The sequence below is a fragment of the Pongo pygmaeus genome, chromosome 7 (genome assembly GCF_028885625.2).
Source record: "Pongo pygmaeus isolate AG05252 chromosome 7, NHGRI_mPonPyg2-v2.0_pri, whole genome shotgun sequence".
Lineage (NCBI taxonomy): Eukaryota > Metazoa > Chordata > Mammalia > Primates > Hominidae > Pongo > Pongo pygmaeus.
In genome coordinates, this window is record NC_072380.2 from 112104018 (window position 1) to 112122256 (window position 18239).

The window sequence follows — 18239 nt, forward strand, 5'->3', positions numbered from 1 at the left end:
TATTAACTCAAACTCATATATCAAAATGAGATATTTGTGATGTAATTGATGTTTTTAATTTCAATTTTGTCACTTTAGATCCTGGGAAGACTCTGCCTGAAGCCCTTGATTATTGCACTGTTTGGCTACAGACAGTGCCTGGAGAAATAGACAGCAAAAGTGGTATTCCACCTTCCTTTATAACACTACAGATTAAAGACTTTCTGAATGGACCAGGTAAGAAAGTCATAAAATTTACGTGTGTGTACATTTTTTATGTGAATATATTAGCATGTATATAGGATCTGTTAGTAATCTTGACATTCCATGCAAAAAATGAATAGTTCATTTTTTCCCAGAGGTGTATGCTTTTCAGGCTGTCCATTTTAGAGATCAAAAGGCAAATATATATATGCATTAAGAATTACCTTCAGTCTGACAAAAAGGTAGTTATCAATTAAAGAGTAGTTGACTGGAAGCCAAAGCCCCAATATTTTATTTCTACCTTTCCTATTAATTAACTGTATGATCTTAGGTGATTGATCTAATCTTCTATACTTCAGTTTTCTTACCTGTATATGAAGAGGATAGACTGGATGGATGAATGGATAGGAAACATGATATATATATATACATAAGATAGTATACATTGATAGATTAGATTTGATAGTTAAATGTACCTGTTTCACATGCTTAGCAAAGTGCTTGAAACATAGTAATTACTCAGTTTTAGACAGATAAAGATATCAAAAATTTTTGAGAGCTAATTATGTCCCAGGCACTATGCATTTTAGGAATATGTACTATAGTTATTCTTGTTTTATGAATAAGGAAGCTAAGACTTAGAAAAGTGAAGTAAATTGCCTAAGGTCATAGTGACAGAGGAGCCATTCAAACCTAAGTCTTTATGACTCCAAAGACTAGAGCTTAACTTCTGTACTACACTAATTTGGGCATAACTAAAGATTTTTTTCTTTATTCCTCAATCTTCCTCCTCTGTCTTTTCTTCCTTCATCTCATGTTCTTCCCCCTCTTCTGTTGTTTCTCCCTCACCTCCGTATAGTCTTAGCTATTTATTTAACAAAAATTATTACATTTCACTTTTTGTTTTGTTATTTTATACTTACAGTGTGTTACCCACGAAATGAGTATTAGTTTCATCATTAAGAATTTTATTTCATTTTATTTATTTATTTATTTTTTGAGACCATCTTGCTCTGTTACCCAGGCCAAAGTACAGTCGTGCAATCATAGCTCCCTGTAGCCTCAATCTCCTGGGCTCCAGCTATTCTCCTGCTTCAGCCTCCCAAGTAGCTGGGACTACAGGTGTGTGCCACCATGCCCAACTAGTTTTTTTTATTTTTAGTAGAGATGAGGTCTCGCTATGTTGCCCAGACTGGTCCTGAACTCCTAAACTCAAGCAATCCCCCTGCCTCAGCTTCCTAACGTGCTGGGATTACAGGTGTGAACCACTGCTCCTGGCCATTAAGAATTTAAAATAGGCTGGGCATGGTGGCTCATACCTGTAATCCCAGCATTTTGGGAGGCTAAGAAGGGCAGATCACTTGAGGCCAAGAATTCCACACCAGCCTAGCCAACATGGTGAAACCCTGTCTCTACTAAAAATAACAATAAAAATAAAAAATTAGCTGGCCATGGTGGCACGTACCTGTAATTCCAGCTACTCTGGAGGCTGAGGCACAAAAATTGCTTGAACTGGGAGGCAAAGGTTGCAGTGAGATGAGATCATGCCACTGCGCTCCAGCTTGGGCAACAGAGCAAAACTCTGTCTCAAAAAAAAAGAGAAGAATTTAAAGCAATGATTTTACAACTGTCTTAAGATCTCTAGCAATACCCCGCAAGACGTGAATTTTAAGGAAGGAAAAATATTTATATATAGACTTTGTTGAGTATATGTGTTGTGGCATGCTAGTGTACTTATGATCCATACTACAGATGGACAAAGCCAGTCATGGATTAAACAGAGACTGAAACCATCTCCACTGACTTTGTCACTGGGGACGAATTCTTCTTCAGCATGTTTTTCTAGTGCTGGGATTGTAAAGGTGTAGAAGTATGAAGAACTATTTCTAATCTTGATAAACTCTAGATATGGTTTTAAATACATGAAGGAAAGCAAGAAACTGAAGGATAAGCAAGTCATTAAAGTGTAGGAAGAAGCCTTTGGAGTGAGGTAATAGACTGGAGAAGGTGAGTCCTAGTATTTGGTTAGTAAGCATGAAGTGCCATATTTCATTCCATCTAAGCCACTATCAATTGTAGAAAAACATTCTATATACCACTAAAAATGAAAAAAACATATGCTATTTACACTGTGATACAGGGCCTTTTTATTACATCAGTTTGAAGACACTTCCTGATTTCAAAGTTGTTCACACGTGAAAGACTGAACACAATAGAATAGATGCAATAGGGTAAGAACACGTAGTTAGTTCATGGAAGAGTGACAGGAGAAACTTGGATTTACTTATTTCTCAGTTTTAGTTTCACATTCGTTTTGTTTTTAGGCACATTTTGGTCATTTTGGCTAGAAAATTATCTTGTAGTTTACATTTGATTTGTTTGTAAAAAAATGGAATTTGAAAGTTGATGGTAAATTAGATACAATATTTTCAAGGCAACCAAATAAATTGAATTTTAAGAGAAATGCCAATGAATAAATGAAAAATTATGTATTTACAATTCTGGCATTTAACATGACTCAGTAGTAGAAATGTGATTTTTTTTTTTTTTTTTTTTTTTTGAGACGGAGTCTCACTCCGTCACCCAGGCTGGAGTGCAGTGGTGTGATCTTGGCTCACTGCAACCTCTGTCTCCCAGGTTCAAGCAATTCTCCTGCCTCAGCCTCCTGAGTAGCTGGGACTACAGGCACGCAACATCACACCCGGCTAATTTTTGTATTTTTAGTAGAGGTTGGGTTTCAACATACTGGCCAGGCTGGTTTCTAACTCCTGACCACATGATCCGCCCACCTTGGCCTCCCAAAGTGCTGGGATTACAGGCGTGAGCCACCGCGCCTAGCCAGAAATGTACTTTTTTTAAATTTTATTTTATTATTATCATACTTTAAGTTTTAGGGTACATGTGCACAACGCACAGGTTTGTTACATATGTATACATGTGCCATGTTGGTGTGCTGCGCACATTAACTTGTCATTTAACATTAGGTATATCTCCTAATGCTATCCCTCCCCCTACCCCACAACAGTCCTCGGTGTGTGATGTTCCCCTTCCTGTGTCCATGTGTGCTCACTGTTCAATTCCCACCTGTGAGTGAGAATATGCGGTGTTTGGTTTTTTGTCCTTGCGATAGTTTGCTGAGAATGATGGTTTCCAGTTTCATCCATGTCCCTACAAAGGACATGAACTCATCATTTTTTATGGCTGCATAGTATTCCATGGTGTATATGTGCCACATTTTCTTAATCCAGTCTATCGTTGTTGGACATTTAGGTTGGTTCCAAGTCTTTGCTATTGTGAATAGTGCCGCAATAAATATACTTGTGCATGTGTCTTTATAGCAGCATGATTTATAATCCTTTGGGTATATCCCCAGTAATGGAATGGCTGGGTCAAATGGTATTTCTAGTTCTAGATCCCTGAGGAATCGCCACACTGACTTCCACAATGGTTGAACTAGTTTACAGTCCCGCCAACAGTGTAAAAGTGTTCCTATTTCTGCACATCCTCTCCAGCACCTGTTGTTTCCTGACTTTTTAATGATCGCCATTCTAACTGGTGTGAGATGGTATCTCATTGTGGTTTTGATTTGCATTTCTCTGATGGCCAGTGATGTTGAGCATTTTTTCATGTGTTTTTTGGCTGCATAAATGTCTTTTTTTGAGAAGTGTCGTTCATATCCTTTGCCAACTTTTTGATGGGGTTGTTTGTTTTTTTCTTGTAAATTTGTTTGAGTTCATTGTAGATTCTGGATATTAGCCCTTTGTCAGATGAGTAGCTTGCAAAAATTTTCTCCCATTCTGTAGGTTGCCTGTTCACTCTGACGGTAGTTTCTTTTGCTGTGCAGAAGCTCTTGAGTTTAATTAGATCCCATTTGTCAATTTTGGCTTTTGTTGCCATTGCTTTTGGTGTTTTAGACATGAAGTCCTTGCCCATGCCTATGTACTGAATGGTATTGCCTAGGTTTTCTTCTAGGGTTTTTATGGTTTTAGGTCTAACATTTAAGTCTTTAATCCATCTTGAATTAATTTTTGTATAAGGTGTAAGGAAGGGATCCAGTTTCAGCTTTCTACCTATGGCTAGCCAGTTTTCCCAGCACCATTTATTAAATAGGGAATCCTTTCCCCATTGCTTGTTTTTCTCAGGTTTGTCAAAGATCAGATAGTTATAGATATGCAGCATTATTTCTGAGGGCTCTGTTCTGTTCCATTGGTCTATATCTCTGTTTTGGTACCAGTACCGTGCTGTTTTGGTTACTGTAGCCTTGTAGTATAGTTTGAAGTCAGGTAGCGTGATGCCTCCAGCTTTGTTCTTTTTGCTTAGGATTGACTTGGCGATGCGGGCTCTTTTGGTTCCATATGAAGTTTAAAGTAGTTTTTTCCAATTCTGTGAAGAAAGTCATTGGTAGCTTGATGGGGATGGCATTAAATCTATAAATTACCTTGGGCAGTATGGCCATTTTCACGATATTGATTCTTCCTACCCATGAGCATGGAATGTTCTTCCATTTGTTTGTATCCTCTTTTATTTCATTGAGCAGTGGTTTGTAGTTCTCCTTGATGAGGTCCTTCACATCCCTTTAAGTTGGATTCCTAGGTATTTTATTCTCTTTGAAGCAATTGTGAATGGGAGTTCACTCATGATTTGGCTCTCTGTTTGTCTGTTATTGGTGTATAAGAATGCTTGTGATTTTTGTACATTGATTTTGTATCCTGAGACTTTGCTGAAGTTGCTTATCAGCTTGAGGAGATTCACAGCCAAATTCTACCAGAGGTACAAGGAGGAGCTGGTACCATTCCTTCTGAAACTATTCCAATCAATAGAAAAAGAGGGAATCCTCCCTAACTCATTTTATGAGGCCAGCATCATCTTCATACCAAAGCCTGGCAGAGACACAACCAAAAAAGAGAATTTTAGACCAATATCCTTGATGAACATTGATGCAAAAATCCTCAGTAAAATACTGGCAAACCGAATCCAGCAGCACATCAAAAAACTTATCCACCATGATCAAGTGGGCTTCATCCCTGGGATGCAAGGCTGGTTCAACATACGTAAATCAATAAATGTTATCCAGCATATAAACAGAACCAAAGACAAAAACCACATGATTATCTCAATAGATGCAGAAAAGGCCTTTGACAAAATTCAACAACCCTTCATGCTAAAAACTCTCAATAAATTAGATATTGATGGGTCGTATGTCAAAATAATAAGAGCCATCTATGATAAACCCACAGCCAATATCATACTGAATGGGCAAAAACTGGAAGCATTCCCTTTGAAAACGGGCACAAGACAGGGATGCCCCCTCTCACCACTCTTATTCAACATAGTGTTAGAAGTTCTGGCCAGGGCAATCAGGCAGGAGAGGGAAATAAAGGGTATTCAATTAGGAAAAGAGGAAGTCAAATTGTCCCTGTTTGCAGATGACATGATTGTATATCTAGAAAACCCCATCGTCTCAGCCCAGAAATGTACTTTTTACAGTAGTTGTACTTTTGTGTTTCTTAAGATACTTTTCAAGGTTAGGAATTAAATATATACAATTTTTGATTTTATGTCCATGCTGTAATAGTGATAATATATTTAGAGATTTAAACTTTTAAGTAAATGAATTGAAATAGTTATTTTACAGCAGCGCTTCTCAAACTTGATTCTGCATTTGAAGCTTCCCTGGGGAGTTTGTTAAAATGCAAATTGTGATTTAACAGTTCTAGAAGGTAGGGCTTGAAAGTCATGTCTAAAAAGCTCCCAGATGAAGTAGATGCTGTTGGTCTGGGACTGTACTTTTTGTGGCAAGTTTTATATGGCTCTTATCAAACTTCTTTTTAAAAAATTATACATATGACTTATCGTATATGATTTTTGTTTTTAGTATCAGTCACAGTCTTTGAGAGCCAAACCACAGATATTTTGGGGAACAGGACAGGGTAATGATAAAGAAAGATGAGTGGTTTTTAGAATAGTGCTTTGATTACGGAAAATCAAATATAATATCCAATGAATGATTTAAGTTCTTCAGAGTCTAAAACATTTTAAACAAAAGTACTTTTTTTTTATTTGAGAGAAGATTAGTTTAAATGATATATCAGCTGTGTGTGACTTCTTCTAAAACACTAACCTAACAGCCTTTAACTGCTCCAGAATTTACTAGCTTAGACAAAAATTTTCCTACTGTAAGCAATTTGTGATTTAGAGTAGATAAGTAGATGTTATTTCATAGAGTAGTTATATTGTCTCACTACACAGCCAGATTGGCATGCTACTACATTAATTTAGGAATCAAATGGCTGTAGAAGATAGTGAGACTTGCATACCACTAATTAAATGGGAATAACAGGACACATTAAAACAGCTTTTACCATATGAATGTATTATTTTATAGATTTTGACAACTCAAGGAAATTTTATTTTTTCCAGCTCTTAGGGAATAGGTTACTAAGAGGAATGTCATTTATGTTGAGATTGGGCAAACAAATTTCAGCTTTGTAATGTTCCCTAATAACATTCCCTTTCCTTGAAGAAAAAGCATTACAAAAAAATAATAAAAGCACTACAAGTAACACTTTTAGTTTTTAGGTAATGTCATTGTGTTATCATTAGAAATCTTTAGCTACTATTATATTTTAATCTGTATGCATATCTATTTAAGTATCATTCTAGAGAATGTCTTGAACTATATTAGTAATTTCCATCTATTTTTTTCTTGTTCTTTAATGAAAGGTATAGTAACAATGAAAGTTATGATCCTGAATTAACCAGGCATGGTGATATGTGCCTGTAGTCCTTGCTACTCAGAGAGCCGAGGTGGGAGGATTGCTTGAGCCCAACAGGTCAAGGCTGAAGTGAGCTATGATCATGCTACTGCACTTCAGTTTGGGCAACAGAGTGAGACCCTGTCTCAAAAAAAAAAAAAAAAAAGTTACAACCCTTAAAGGTAGAGGGAATACTGATTATAACTGCCTAACCTTAAGCTTTCTTCAAAAAGATGTAAACTTCACAGCTTTTGAAAATTAGCCTCTTAGATTTATTTTGCAGGGATTATTTTATCTAAACAAGGTGATACAAATGCTGCTCTTTAGCATTTGTTTTTAGAAAAATAATGTAGAGTTCTTGAGTGTTCCCCTATTTCTTCTGTTCACCTAATGGTACCTTAATAGAGCAAATGGTAGGTCCCAACTTCTACATCAAAAACTCTTTCAAAGCTCTCCCAACCCCCCACCTTTTCCCCTTGTACCCATTAGCAAGGTCAGTGGCTTGGAGAAACCTGGAAAACAGCAGCTACCAGAAACCCACTAGAATAATATCTCCAGCAGGTGATAGATTAGTTGGAACAAATTGGAACCATTGCAGTTCGGCAATCCTGGTTTCTTTCAAGCTGTTTTTAAAATGTCGTCATTTTAATACACAATCTAAACCCTGTGGAACAGTCCACAGCAGGTTAATTTGAATCATATGATGTGTCACTGCCCTCAGCTGACATGAGCTCTATTCCATGTGTGAAGCCATAATAAATCCATTCCCAACCGAGGAAAATTCCCCGTGAGAAGGTGAACTAATCCAGGCCTCACACTGGCATGCTAGCCCTCCATAATTGAAAGCAGGGCCACCTGTTCCCAGCACAGTTAGCCTGTAGAAAAAAATTAGCATTAGATCAGATACTTCTTATATTGAAAAATCAATCATACTTCTTGCAAATTCAAATTCATCTGTGAAGTGTTTGGTATGGCATCATACAGAAATGTAGGAATGTGCCTACTTGATCCCATTTTAAAAGTTTTGTTAACCATAGGATTCCTTAACTTTGAAATGCAATTTTTTTTTTTTTAATTTAATGAGAGCTGACACGTGAGAAGAAGAACTGGAAATGGTGCAGATTTTTCTAATTAACTCAGCATTATTTGCAAAAAACATTTGGGCTCTCTGGTATTTTTTCATTGTTCTTTCACGAATTTTTGAGCCACTGTCATTGTAGCCATGAAATGACATTTAAATGACAACAAAGAACAAAAATGCCACATTGGGAAAACATTCCCAAGTCATTTATGTTTTATTATAAATTAATGCTTAGCATGCCACATTCATCATATAATTTGAATAACATGGTTATATCAAACACAAGACAATGAATGCAATTTCACATTTCTTTTAGTGTAGTATATATGGTGTCTATATTTGAAATGCATGGCCACTGGTCTTTTTCTCCTAGTAGAATCACTTCTTTAGTCTCACCCTGTTCAACTCATTGATTAATTTACCTGTCTGGTTTTCAGTTTTTCTGATTTCATTCTGGCTTCTGATTGGTTTCATCTCTGATTTTATTTGATTTTGATTTTAAAAATCTGTTGACTTGAACTGGTTATAATCCTGTTTTGAATACAGTTTTCTCCTTATATTGTATGGATTAATGTAACTATTTTATAGATTACAATGATTTTCATTTCTACTTTAAAATAATTCCTAAACATCCTTAAATGATTGCATTTCTACAAACCTCTCTGATTTGAAAGAAAATTTGTACTTAAATGCTATAAAATAGTAAAAGAGTTCTTAGGTACAGTAACACACCATTCGAATAGGTTTGTTTATATGAATATAAAGTAGAAATTTTAAGTTGTTTACCCCCAAATAGATGTATTTTTTAAGTGCTTTTGCCTTTCTTGGTTAACCCTACTTTTATGTTATTACTGAATTTATTACTCGGTGGGGATTAACTCAGACATATCTGAAGGTAACTGATTCAGGAGGATTAAGATACCTGGAAAAGATTAATCAAATAGTGTCTTGATTTTTCTGGAGTAGAAAATGAGGAATAAATAATGTGATTTTTTAATCTTTAAAATTTTTTTCAATTGCAAATTTCAAATGGATTTTTGGTTACCTATTTCAAGCTTTATTGAGGTATAATTGACAAATAAAAATTATAAACATTTAAGGTGTACAATGTGGTGTTTTGATAAATGTGTCATTGAGAAATGATTACCTTATTCAAGCTAATTAACATATTTATCACCTCACATAGTTACAACTTTTTATTTGTGGTGAGAACCCATAAGATCTCCTCTTTTACCAAGCTGTAAGTATATAATACAGTAGTATTTATTAATTTTAATCATAATGCTGTAGATTAGATCTCCACAGCTTATACAACCTGCAAAACTGAAACTTTGTACCCATTCACCAACCTCTCCATGTTGTCCCTTCCCCCTCCATGTTGTCCCTTCCCCCAGCCCCTGGCAACAAATATTCTAATGTCTCCTTTTATAAGTTTGACGTTTTTAGATTCCACATATAAGTGAAATCATGCAGTCTTTGTCTATTTCTGTTTGGTTTATTTCATTTAGCATAATGTCTTCAAGTTCATCCATGTTGTCTCAAATGGCAGGATTTCAATCTTTTTAAGGAGTGAATGCTATTCTATTGTGAATATGTACCACATTTTCATCCTCTGTTCATCCACTGATGAGTACTTAGGTTGATTCTACATCTTGACTATTATGAATTGTGCTGCAGTAAACATAGGAGTGCAAATATATCTCTTCGGCACACTGGTTTCATTTCCTTTGAATCTATGTCCATTAGTGGGATTACTGGATCATGTGGTAGTTATATTTTTAATTGATTGAGGAATCTCCATATTGTTTTCCATATTGGCTGTACCAATCTATATTCCCACCAACAATGTGCAAGGATTTCCTTTTCTCCACATCCTTGCCAACACTTGTTATGTTTTGTCTTTTTGATAATAGCCATTCTAGCAGGAATGATGTGGTCTTTATTGGTTTTGATTTGTATTTCTCTGATCGTTAGTTATATTGAGCCCTTTTTCATATACCTGTTGGCCACTTGTATATCCTCTTTTGAGAAATGTCTATTTAGGTCTTTTTCCTATTTTTAAAATTTGGTTCTTTGTCTTCTTGCTATTGTGTTGTTTGAATTTCTCATATATTTTAGACATTAAGCTCTTATATAGTTTACAAATATTTTCTCCCATTCTGTAGGTTATCTCTTCATACTATTGGTTGTTTTCTTTGCTAGGCAGAAGCTTTTTAGCTTGTTGTAATCCTATTTTTGCTTTTGTTGCTGGTGCTTTTCAGATAATATCCAGAAAATCACCGTCCAGACCAATATCATAGAGCTTTTCCCCTATGTTTTCTTCTAGTAGTTTCATAGTTTTTGATCTTACTACATTTAAGTCTTCAATCTATTTTGAAGCTTTTGTGTTTGTTTGTTTGTGTTTTTTGATTTTTGAGTGACGGAGTCTCACTGTGTTACCTAGGCTGGAGTGCAGCGGTGTGACCATGGCTCACTGCATCCTCTAACTCCTAGTGTCAAGGGATCCTCCTGCCTCAGCCCCCCAAGTTTAGTTGACTTTTGTACATAGTGAGAGATAAGGATCTACTTTCATTCTTCTGCATGGGCTAGCTAGCTTTCCCAATAGCATTTATTGAAGAGACCATCCTTTCCCCATTTTGTGTTCTTGACACCATTGTTGAAAACTAATTTCTTTTTGGGTTCTCTATTCTGTTCCATTGGTTTGTGTGCCTATTTTTATGCCAGTACTATACTGTTTTGGTTATAGTTTTATAGTATATTTTTTGAAGTCAGACAGTGTGATGCTTCTAGCTTTGTTCCTTTTGCTCAGGATTGCTTTGGCTATTCAGGGTCTTTTATGGTTCCACATAAATTTCAGGATTGCTTTTTCTATTTCTGTGAAGAATGTTTTTGATACTTTGATAGGAGTTTCATTGAATCTGTAGATCAATAGCATGGGCACATCAATAGCATGGGTAGGATGGACATTTTAATAATATTAATTCTTCCAGTTCATGAGCACAGGATATCTTTCCATTGATCACCGTTTTATAGTTTTCGGTGTACAGATTTTTCACATCCTTGGTTAAATGTGTTCCTAAGTATTTAATAATTTTTTTAGCTATTATGAAATGAGATTGTTTTCTTAGTTTCTTCTTCAGATAGCTCTCTGTTGGTGTATAGAAATGCTATAGGTTTTTGTATGCTGATTTTTAATCACGCAGAGTCACTGAATTCTAACAGTTTTTAGAATGTATGTATTAATTCTAACAGTTTTCTGGTCAAGAAAACCTTATATGTTTCTTATACATAGAAAACCTTAAATGTTATAAGCTTATCTGTGGAGACAATTTAAATTCACCTTTTCCTATTTGGATTCCTTTTATTTCTTTCTCTTACCTAATTGCTTTGTCTAGGATTTCCAATACTATGTGGTATAAGAGTGGTGAGAATGGCCATTCTTGTAGGGTTCTAGATTTTAGAGAAAAAGCTTTCAACTTTTCCTTGTTCAATATGATGTGACCTGTGAATTTGTCACATATGGCCTTTGTTGTGTTGTGGTATGTTCCTTCTATACCTAATTTTTTGAGAGTTCTTATCACGAAGGGATTTTGAATTTTGTCAAATGCTTTTTCTGCATCTGTTGAAATGATCATATGGTTTTTGTCCTACATTCTGTTAATATGATGTATCACATTTATTGATCTGCATATGTTGATCATACCTGTGATGACACCCACTTGATCACGAGTAGATTTTTAATGTATTTTAAATTCAGTCTACTACTATTTTGTTGAGGGTTTTTACATCTATGTTCATCCTGGATATTGGCCTGAAGTTTTCTTTTTTTTTAGCATGTCTTTCTCTGGTTTTCATATCAGGCTAATTAATACTGGCCTATAGAATAAATTTGGAAATATTTCCCTCTCTTCAGTTTTTTGAAAGAGTTTGAGAAGAATTGGTATATTAGATATTTAAGTACTGAGTAGAATTCAGTGGTGAAGCCATTGGACCCTGGGGTTTTTTTTGATGGGAGATTTTTTGTTGCTGATTCTATCTCCATACTCATTATTGGTTTGTTCAGATTTTCTGTTTCTTCATTATCTATTCTTGGTACATTGTATGTGTCCTGGAATTTATCCATTAGGTTATTCAATTTATTGGCATATAATTGTTCATGTTATTCCCTAAGGATTCTTTGTATCAGTTGTAATGTCTCCTTTCTCATCTCTGATTTTATTTATTTGAGTCTTCTCTTTTTTGTTCTTAGTCTAGCTAAAGGTTTGCCTGTTTTTTCAAAAGACCGGTTCTTTGTTTCTCTGATCTTTTCTATTATTTTTGTAGTCTCTATTTCATTTATTTCTGCTCTGATCTTTATTTTATTTCCCTCCTTCTACTAATTTGGGGTTTTGTTTGTTCTTGTTTTTCTAGTTCCTTGTGTTGTAATGTTAGATTGTTTATTTTAGCTCTTTCTTCATTTTTACTGTAGGTATTTACTGCTGGAAAATTCCCCTCTTAGAACTGCTTTTGCTATATCCTTTAGATTTAGGTATATGGTGTTTCCATTTCATTTGTCTCAAGAAATTTTTAAATTTTTCTTTTAATTTCATCATTGATTCATTGATCATTCAGGAGCATGTTATTTAATTTCCATAATCTTGTGAATTTTCTGAAATTCTTCCTGTTATTGGTTGCTAGTTTTATACCATTGTTGTCAGAAAAGATACTTAATATGATTGCAGTCTTCTTAAATTTATTAAGACTTGTGATCTGTCTTGGAGGATGTTCCATGTGCAATTAAGCAGAATGTGAATTCTGCAGCTTTTGGATGGAACATTCTGTATATGTTTGTCAGGTTCAAATGTTCTAGATTGCAGTTTAAGTCTGATGTTTCCTGTTTGATTTTCTGTCTGGATGATCTACCCATTGCTGAAAGTAAAGTGTTAAAGTCCTCCACTATTATTAAATTGCAGTCTATCTCTCCCTTTAGATCTAGTAATATTTGCTTTATATATTTAGATGCTGCAGTGTTAGGTACCTATATATTACAATGTTATGCCATCTTGCTGAACTAACCCCTTTGTCATTATATAGGACTTGCATTATCTCTTTTTACAGTTTTTCACTTAAAGTCTGATATAAGTATAGCTACTTTTACTCTTTTTGGGTTTCCATTTGCATGGAATATCTTTTTTCATTCCTTCACTTTTAACCTATGTGTGTTCTTATAAGTGAATTGAGTCTCTTGTAAGCAGCATATAGTTGGGTGTGTTTTTATAATCTATTAATTTGCTCTTTCTTTTCATTGGTGAATGTAAGCCATTTACATTCAAGGTAGTTATTGAACGGTAAGGACTAAGTACTGCCATTTTGTCAATTGTCTTCTGGTTGTCTTATGGACTCTTTTGTTTCTTCCTCTCGCTGTCTTTCTTTGTGGTTAAGTAAGTTTTCTCTATTGGTATGTTTTGATTTCTTGCTTTTTAATTTTTTGTGTATCTGCATGGTTACCATGAGGCATATCAAAAAAATCTTATAGTTATAACAGGTTATTTTAAGCTAATAACAATTTATCTTTGATCATGTACACAAAAAACCTCTACTCTTGTACTCCACTACCTCCCTCCACATTTTGAATGTTATTTAAAAATGTACATATTTGTGTATTGTATATTCCTTAACAAATTAGTGTCATTAATATTTTTATCTTTGAATCTTTACACTAAAGATATAATTTACACACCACCATTACAATATTAGAATAGTCTGCATTTGATGGTATACTTTTACCAGTGAGTTTTTTACTTTCAGATGTTGTTGCATTATTATCATCCTTTTCTTTCAGCTTGAAAAACTCTCCTTAGCATTTCTTGTAATGCAGGTCTGGTGGTGATTAACTCCCTCAGCTTTTGTTTGTCCAGGAAAGTTTTTATCTCTCTTTCATTAAAGGGCAGTTTTGCTAGGTACAGTATTCTTGGTTTGCAGGTTAGTTAATTAGTTTGTTTACCAGCTCTTTGAATATATCATCCCACTCTCCTCTGGCCTGTAAGATTTCTTCTCTGTCAAGAAGTGTGCTGCTCAGTGTATTAGAATATCCTTCTATATTCTTTGCTTCTTTCTTCTTGCTGCTTTCAGGATCCTGTCTTTGTCTTTGATCTTTGATAGTTTGATTATAATATGTCTTTGGGTAATCTTATTTGGATTGAATCTGATTGAAGACCTTTGAGCTTCTTATACCTGAATATTTATATATTTCTCCAGGTTTGGAAAGGGTTCTGCTGTTCTTTATTTACATATGCTTTCTACCCCTTTATCTATCTCTATTCTCTCTTGAATACCAGTGACCAAGAATTTACCCTTTTGATGCTGTCCCATGAATCCTGTAAGCTTTCTTCGTTCCTTTACTGTGTATTTTTTGCCTGTATATTTTCAAATAATCTGTCTTTGAGTTCATAGATTGTTTCTTCTGCTTGATCAATTCTGCTGTTGATATTCTCTCTTGTATCTTTCATTTAGCTCATTGTATTTTTCAGCTGTGGGATTTCTGGGGGTTTTTAAAATTATTCTTTCAATCTCTTAAATTTCTCATTCTGGTCATTTATTGTTTTTCTTATGTTGTTGAATTGTTTATCTATTTTCTTGAGGCTTATTGAGTTTCCTTAAAGCAATTATTTTGTATTATTTGTCAAGCAGTTCATATATCTCTATTTTTCAGGGCTCGGTCACTAGCACTCTGTTTTGTTTGGTGATGTCATGTTTCTAGTTTTGTTTTTTTTTATTCTTGTGGTCATGCATCAATGTCTGGATATTGAAGAAGTAGGTTCTTATTCCAGTCTTTGCAGTCTGGCTTTGTCTGGGAATGCCCTTCAACAGTAAGCCTGTCTAGAACTTTTTGGTCATGTTGTCTGGCATTGTCCCTAAGTCCATGATTGCCAAAGCCATCAAAGCTCTAGAGGGCACCCTAAACCCAGGCCTGCCACACCAGCCCAACACCAGGATGGAATCCCATGGCCACCAAGGTTGGCACAGTGCTGGGGTATACTCAAAGCCCATGGCCATTCAGGTTTGTCTGAAACCAAAGGACTTGTAGACAGCTGGTAGTGATTCAGGCCAGTGATCAAGTATATTTCATAGAGGCTATGGGATCCTGCCTAGCACTGGGACAGGTCAAGAGGCTCAGTACATGGGTACTGACCTAAATAAGGGGCTACAAGAGTCTGCCTGATTCTAGATTTTACTATGGCAGGCCCAGTGGTGGAGACCAAGACAAAGTCCTACATTCACTTCCTTCTAGTTCCCCAAGCAGACAATGTCTCTCTGAATTTGCTACTTGGGGATAGGGGAGAGTTGACACAGAGAATGTCCTTCCTACTCTCTTAAGTACATCTTTTCATATTATTATGATATAACCAGGTACTGTGATCTCTCACCTCATTTCTTTAGCTCTTGTGAAGGTATTTTCTTGTGTGGATAGTTGTTCAAAATGATGTTGCTATGAGGGGATGATCGCTGAAGAGTCCTATTCCACCATCTTGCTCCACCCTCATAATATAATTTTTAAATGCAAGAAGATTCAAAGCAAAATAAAATATTTTAAGAAGCTAATTTTGGGCTGGGTGCAGTGGCTTACACCTATAATCCCAGCACTTTGGGAGGCTGCCGTGGGTGGATCACCTGAGGTCAGGAGTTCAAGACCAGCCTGGCCAACATGGCAAAACCCCATCTCTACTAAAAATACAAAATTAGCTGGACGTGATGGCGCATGCCTGTAATACCAGCTACTTGGGAGGCTAAGGCAGGAGAATCGCTTGAACCCAGGAGGCAGAAGTTGCAATGAACCAAGATCGTGTCATTGCACTTCAGCCTGGGCAACAAGAACGAAACTCCATCTCAAAAAAGAAAAAAAGAAGCAGCTAATTTTAATAATTTATTTCTGTTCATCTTGCCCAAAATATCATTTTTAAATCATATTTAATCTTCTGCCCCTTCTCTCTTGCCAGAAATTGGGCTAAGGCCTATACCTTAATCATGAGAATCCTGCCTCTATCTTAATTCAATTTTACAGCCATGCTAGCAGGCTATCTTCTACATTTAAGAAATGTAAACTAGTTAATGAAACTGTAAGGACCTTGACTTTTACATTTCCTGAATTTTATGGGTTCCAATTTCCAGTGTCAGAGCTATATTATCATAGTTTGTTTTCTCTGTGATTTATCAAAATGAAACAGTAAACTTGATGTCAGAATGTCAACTAGCGAACGGACCAAGAATTTTAAAATAGGGAAAAGCCTTTCATTATTTCAACTTTTGTTTTTCAACTATAACTTTTATTTTAGGAAGAAATGAGAAAAATTACCTAGCTGAAAATGGTGCCCTCAAGAGATTACACCTCTGAACTACTTGGCTAAGTAATAGACCTCAAAGAGTCACAGAGGCTGGTTGTGCAGGTGGCAAGGAGGTAGGGGGCCAGTACTAGGTCTCACGCAGAGAAGTCAGTAGAGTAGCAGTCATTTAGATTTTTTTTATTTCTTCATGTAGCCTAATTCTGTTAGAATTATTTCTTCTACAGAAAAGAATGAGAGTAATTGGGAAATATCTTCCTAGGAACATGGAGTAAGTCAAGTTAGAAGAGATAAAGAACATTGGCTTATCCTAACTCTAACTTTCCAACTTTCTGCCTGCAGTTCTTTTTTTCCTTACTCTCCAGCCCCATGCCTTTCCATTGACACAGTCTTGAGCCTTCCTTTCTTATCCCTGTACAATAGTCTCTTTTATGCCAACAACTCCCAAATGCAGCTCTTTTGACTTAATATCTAACTCTAAGACTATTTCTACATATGAGTATTAGGTATACTTTGTTATTTAAACATGTTCACAGTAAATTAAGCCATTTTCTCTCTTCTGTCTCCTTGCTCACTTCTTCCTTTAGCATAGTCTTCAAACTTTTTTTACAACTGCTGATGATAGGAAAAATTTTCTGGTCATGTTCTCTCACAATTTACTACCATCTTCAGGCCATTCTTATTTTTATTTCAAGTCCTTCTACTTTTTTCTTTGAAATAGTCCTTAATTATGCCTGCTACTCTGGTGTAGGCTTAATCCTTGATTACTTCCTCATTCTGTTTCCTGGTAGCACTAACTTCAGATTCTCTTATTTACTCAATAATACTGTCTTCTATGTCCTTACTAGATTTTCCTCCCCTGCCAAATTTATTTGAATCTTAACTACCCCCCTTCCTCAGTTGATCCAGTCAAAACTCTCCTCAGCCGCCAACCCTCTGTGCACCTGTCCACTGTATTTCTTACATATAAATTGCTTATTTGGCTTAATCTGATTCTGGTTTTTTTTTTTAAGCAAAACTGTTTTGCAAGAGGTTTTATATTGCTCTATCAGGGGGCATATAATGTCCAAAGGTCTCTCTTTTTGTGATGCTACCACCCATTGGTGCTCAATGCCTAAATTTATTGTAGGTTGTAAATAGTAATATTCTGATTCTAGCATTCCGTTTCCATACGTTAGCTGGCATACTTCTTTGAAGAGAAACATTCCCCAGCCTACTATTTGAGTATTCAGTAGTATTGCTCATTCAAAAAGGCAGGATAAATGCTTAATTCTTTCCCTTTATTTACCCCTTTTCAAAAATGAGTTCATTCTCTAGCATATTCCAATGGTGGCCAGTTAGTTGATGTTGTTTGATATTATTTTGAACTCATTATTTTTAATAATTCTCAAGTTGTCTCACCATTGGCAGTGTGAATCTCTATAAACTCGCTTCTCTATGTTTTAAACCTTGTTGTTTTCTTAGTGTGGAATTCTTACGCCCTTTTTCTTTGCCCACTCTAATTCTGAGCTGCCATTAGGTTAGCCTAAGTCTTGTTTTCTTCTGGAATAGTTTCCCTTTCATTTCCATTCATGCTGATCTCTCCTTTTTTCATAAGCAGATTGGTAATACCATTTTCACTAAATTTATCTCAAAACAACATTTGGCTGTTTCTAAAAATCATATGTGTCATCAAGGATGAGTATATGCCATCACTGAAATAGTAAAACAAAGGAAGACATAGGCACCAAAAAAGATACAAAATTGTTGGAGTAGTGGAATATAGTTATCCCTTATGGTTATTACTAAGAGGAAGGGAAACTTATTTTGATGAGTTTAGTTCAGTACATTTACTTTAGAAATTGGTGCAATTACCCTATAATTCGAACTTTTGTGTTGTGATTTGGGGAGGATTATGAAACT

The 18239-nt window shown here is 35.5% G+C and overlaps 1 protein-coding gene across 22 annotated transcripts in view; it reads left to right on the forward strand.

The window, feature by feature from the left end:
- Positions 1–18239, forward strand: part of VPS13B (vacuolar protein sorting 13 homolog B) — a 915151-nt gene that overhangs the window by 694015 nt on the left and 202897 nt on the right. For all 22 annotated transcript variants that reach the window (XM_063669399.1, XM_054497603.2, XM_054497598.2 and 19 more), the window contains one exon: positions 79–216. In XM_063669399.1, the coding sequence (XP_063525469.1) occupies positions 79–216 (138 nt within the window). The remainder of the gene's footprint in view (positions 1–78; positions 217–18239) is intronic.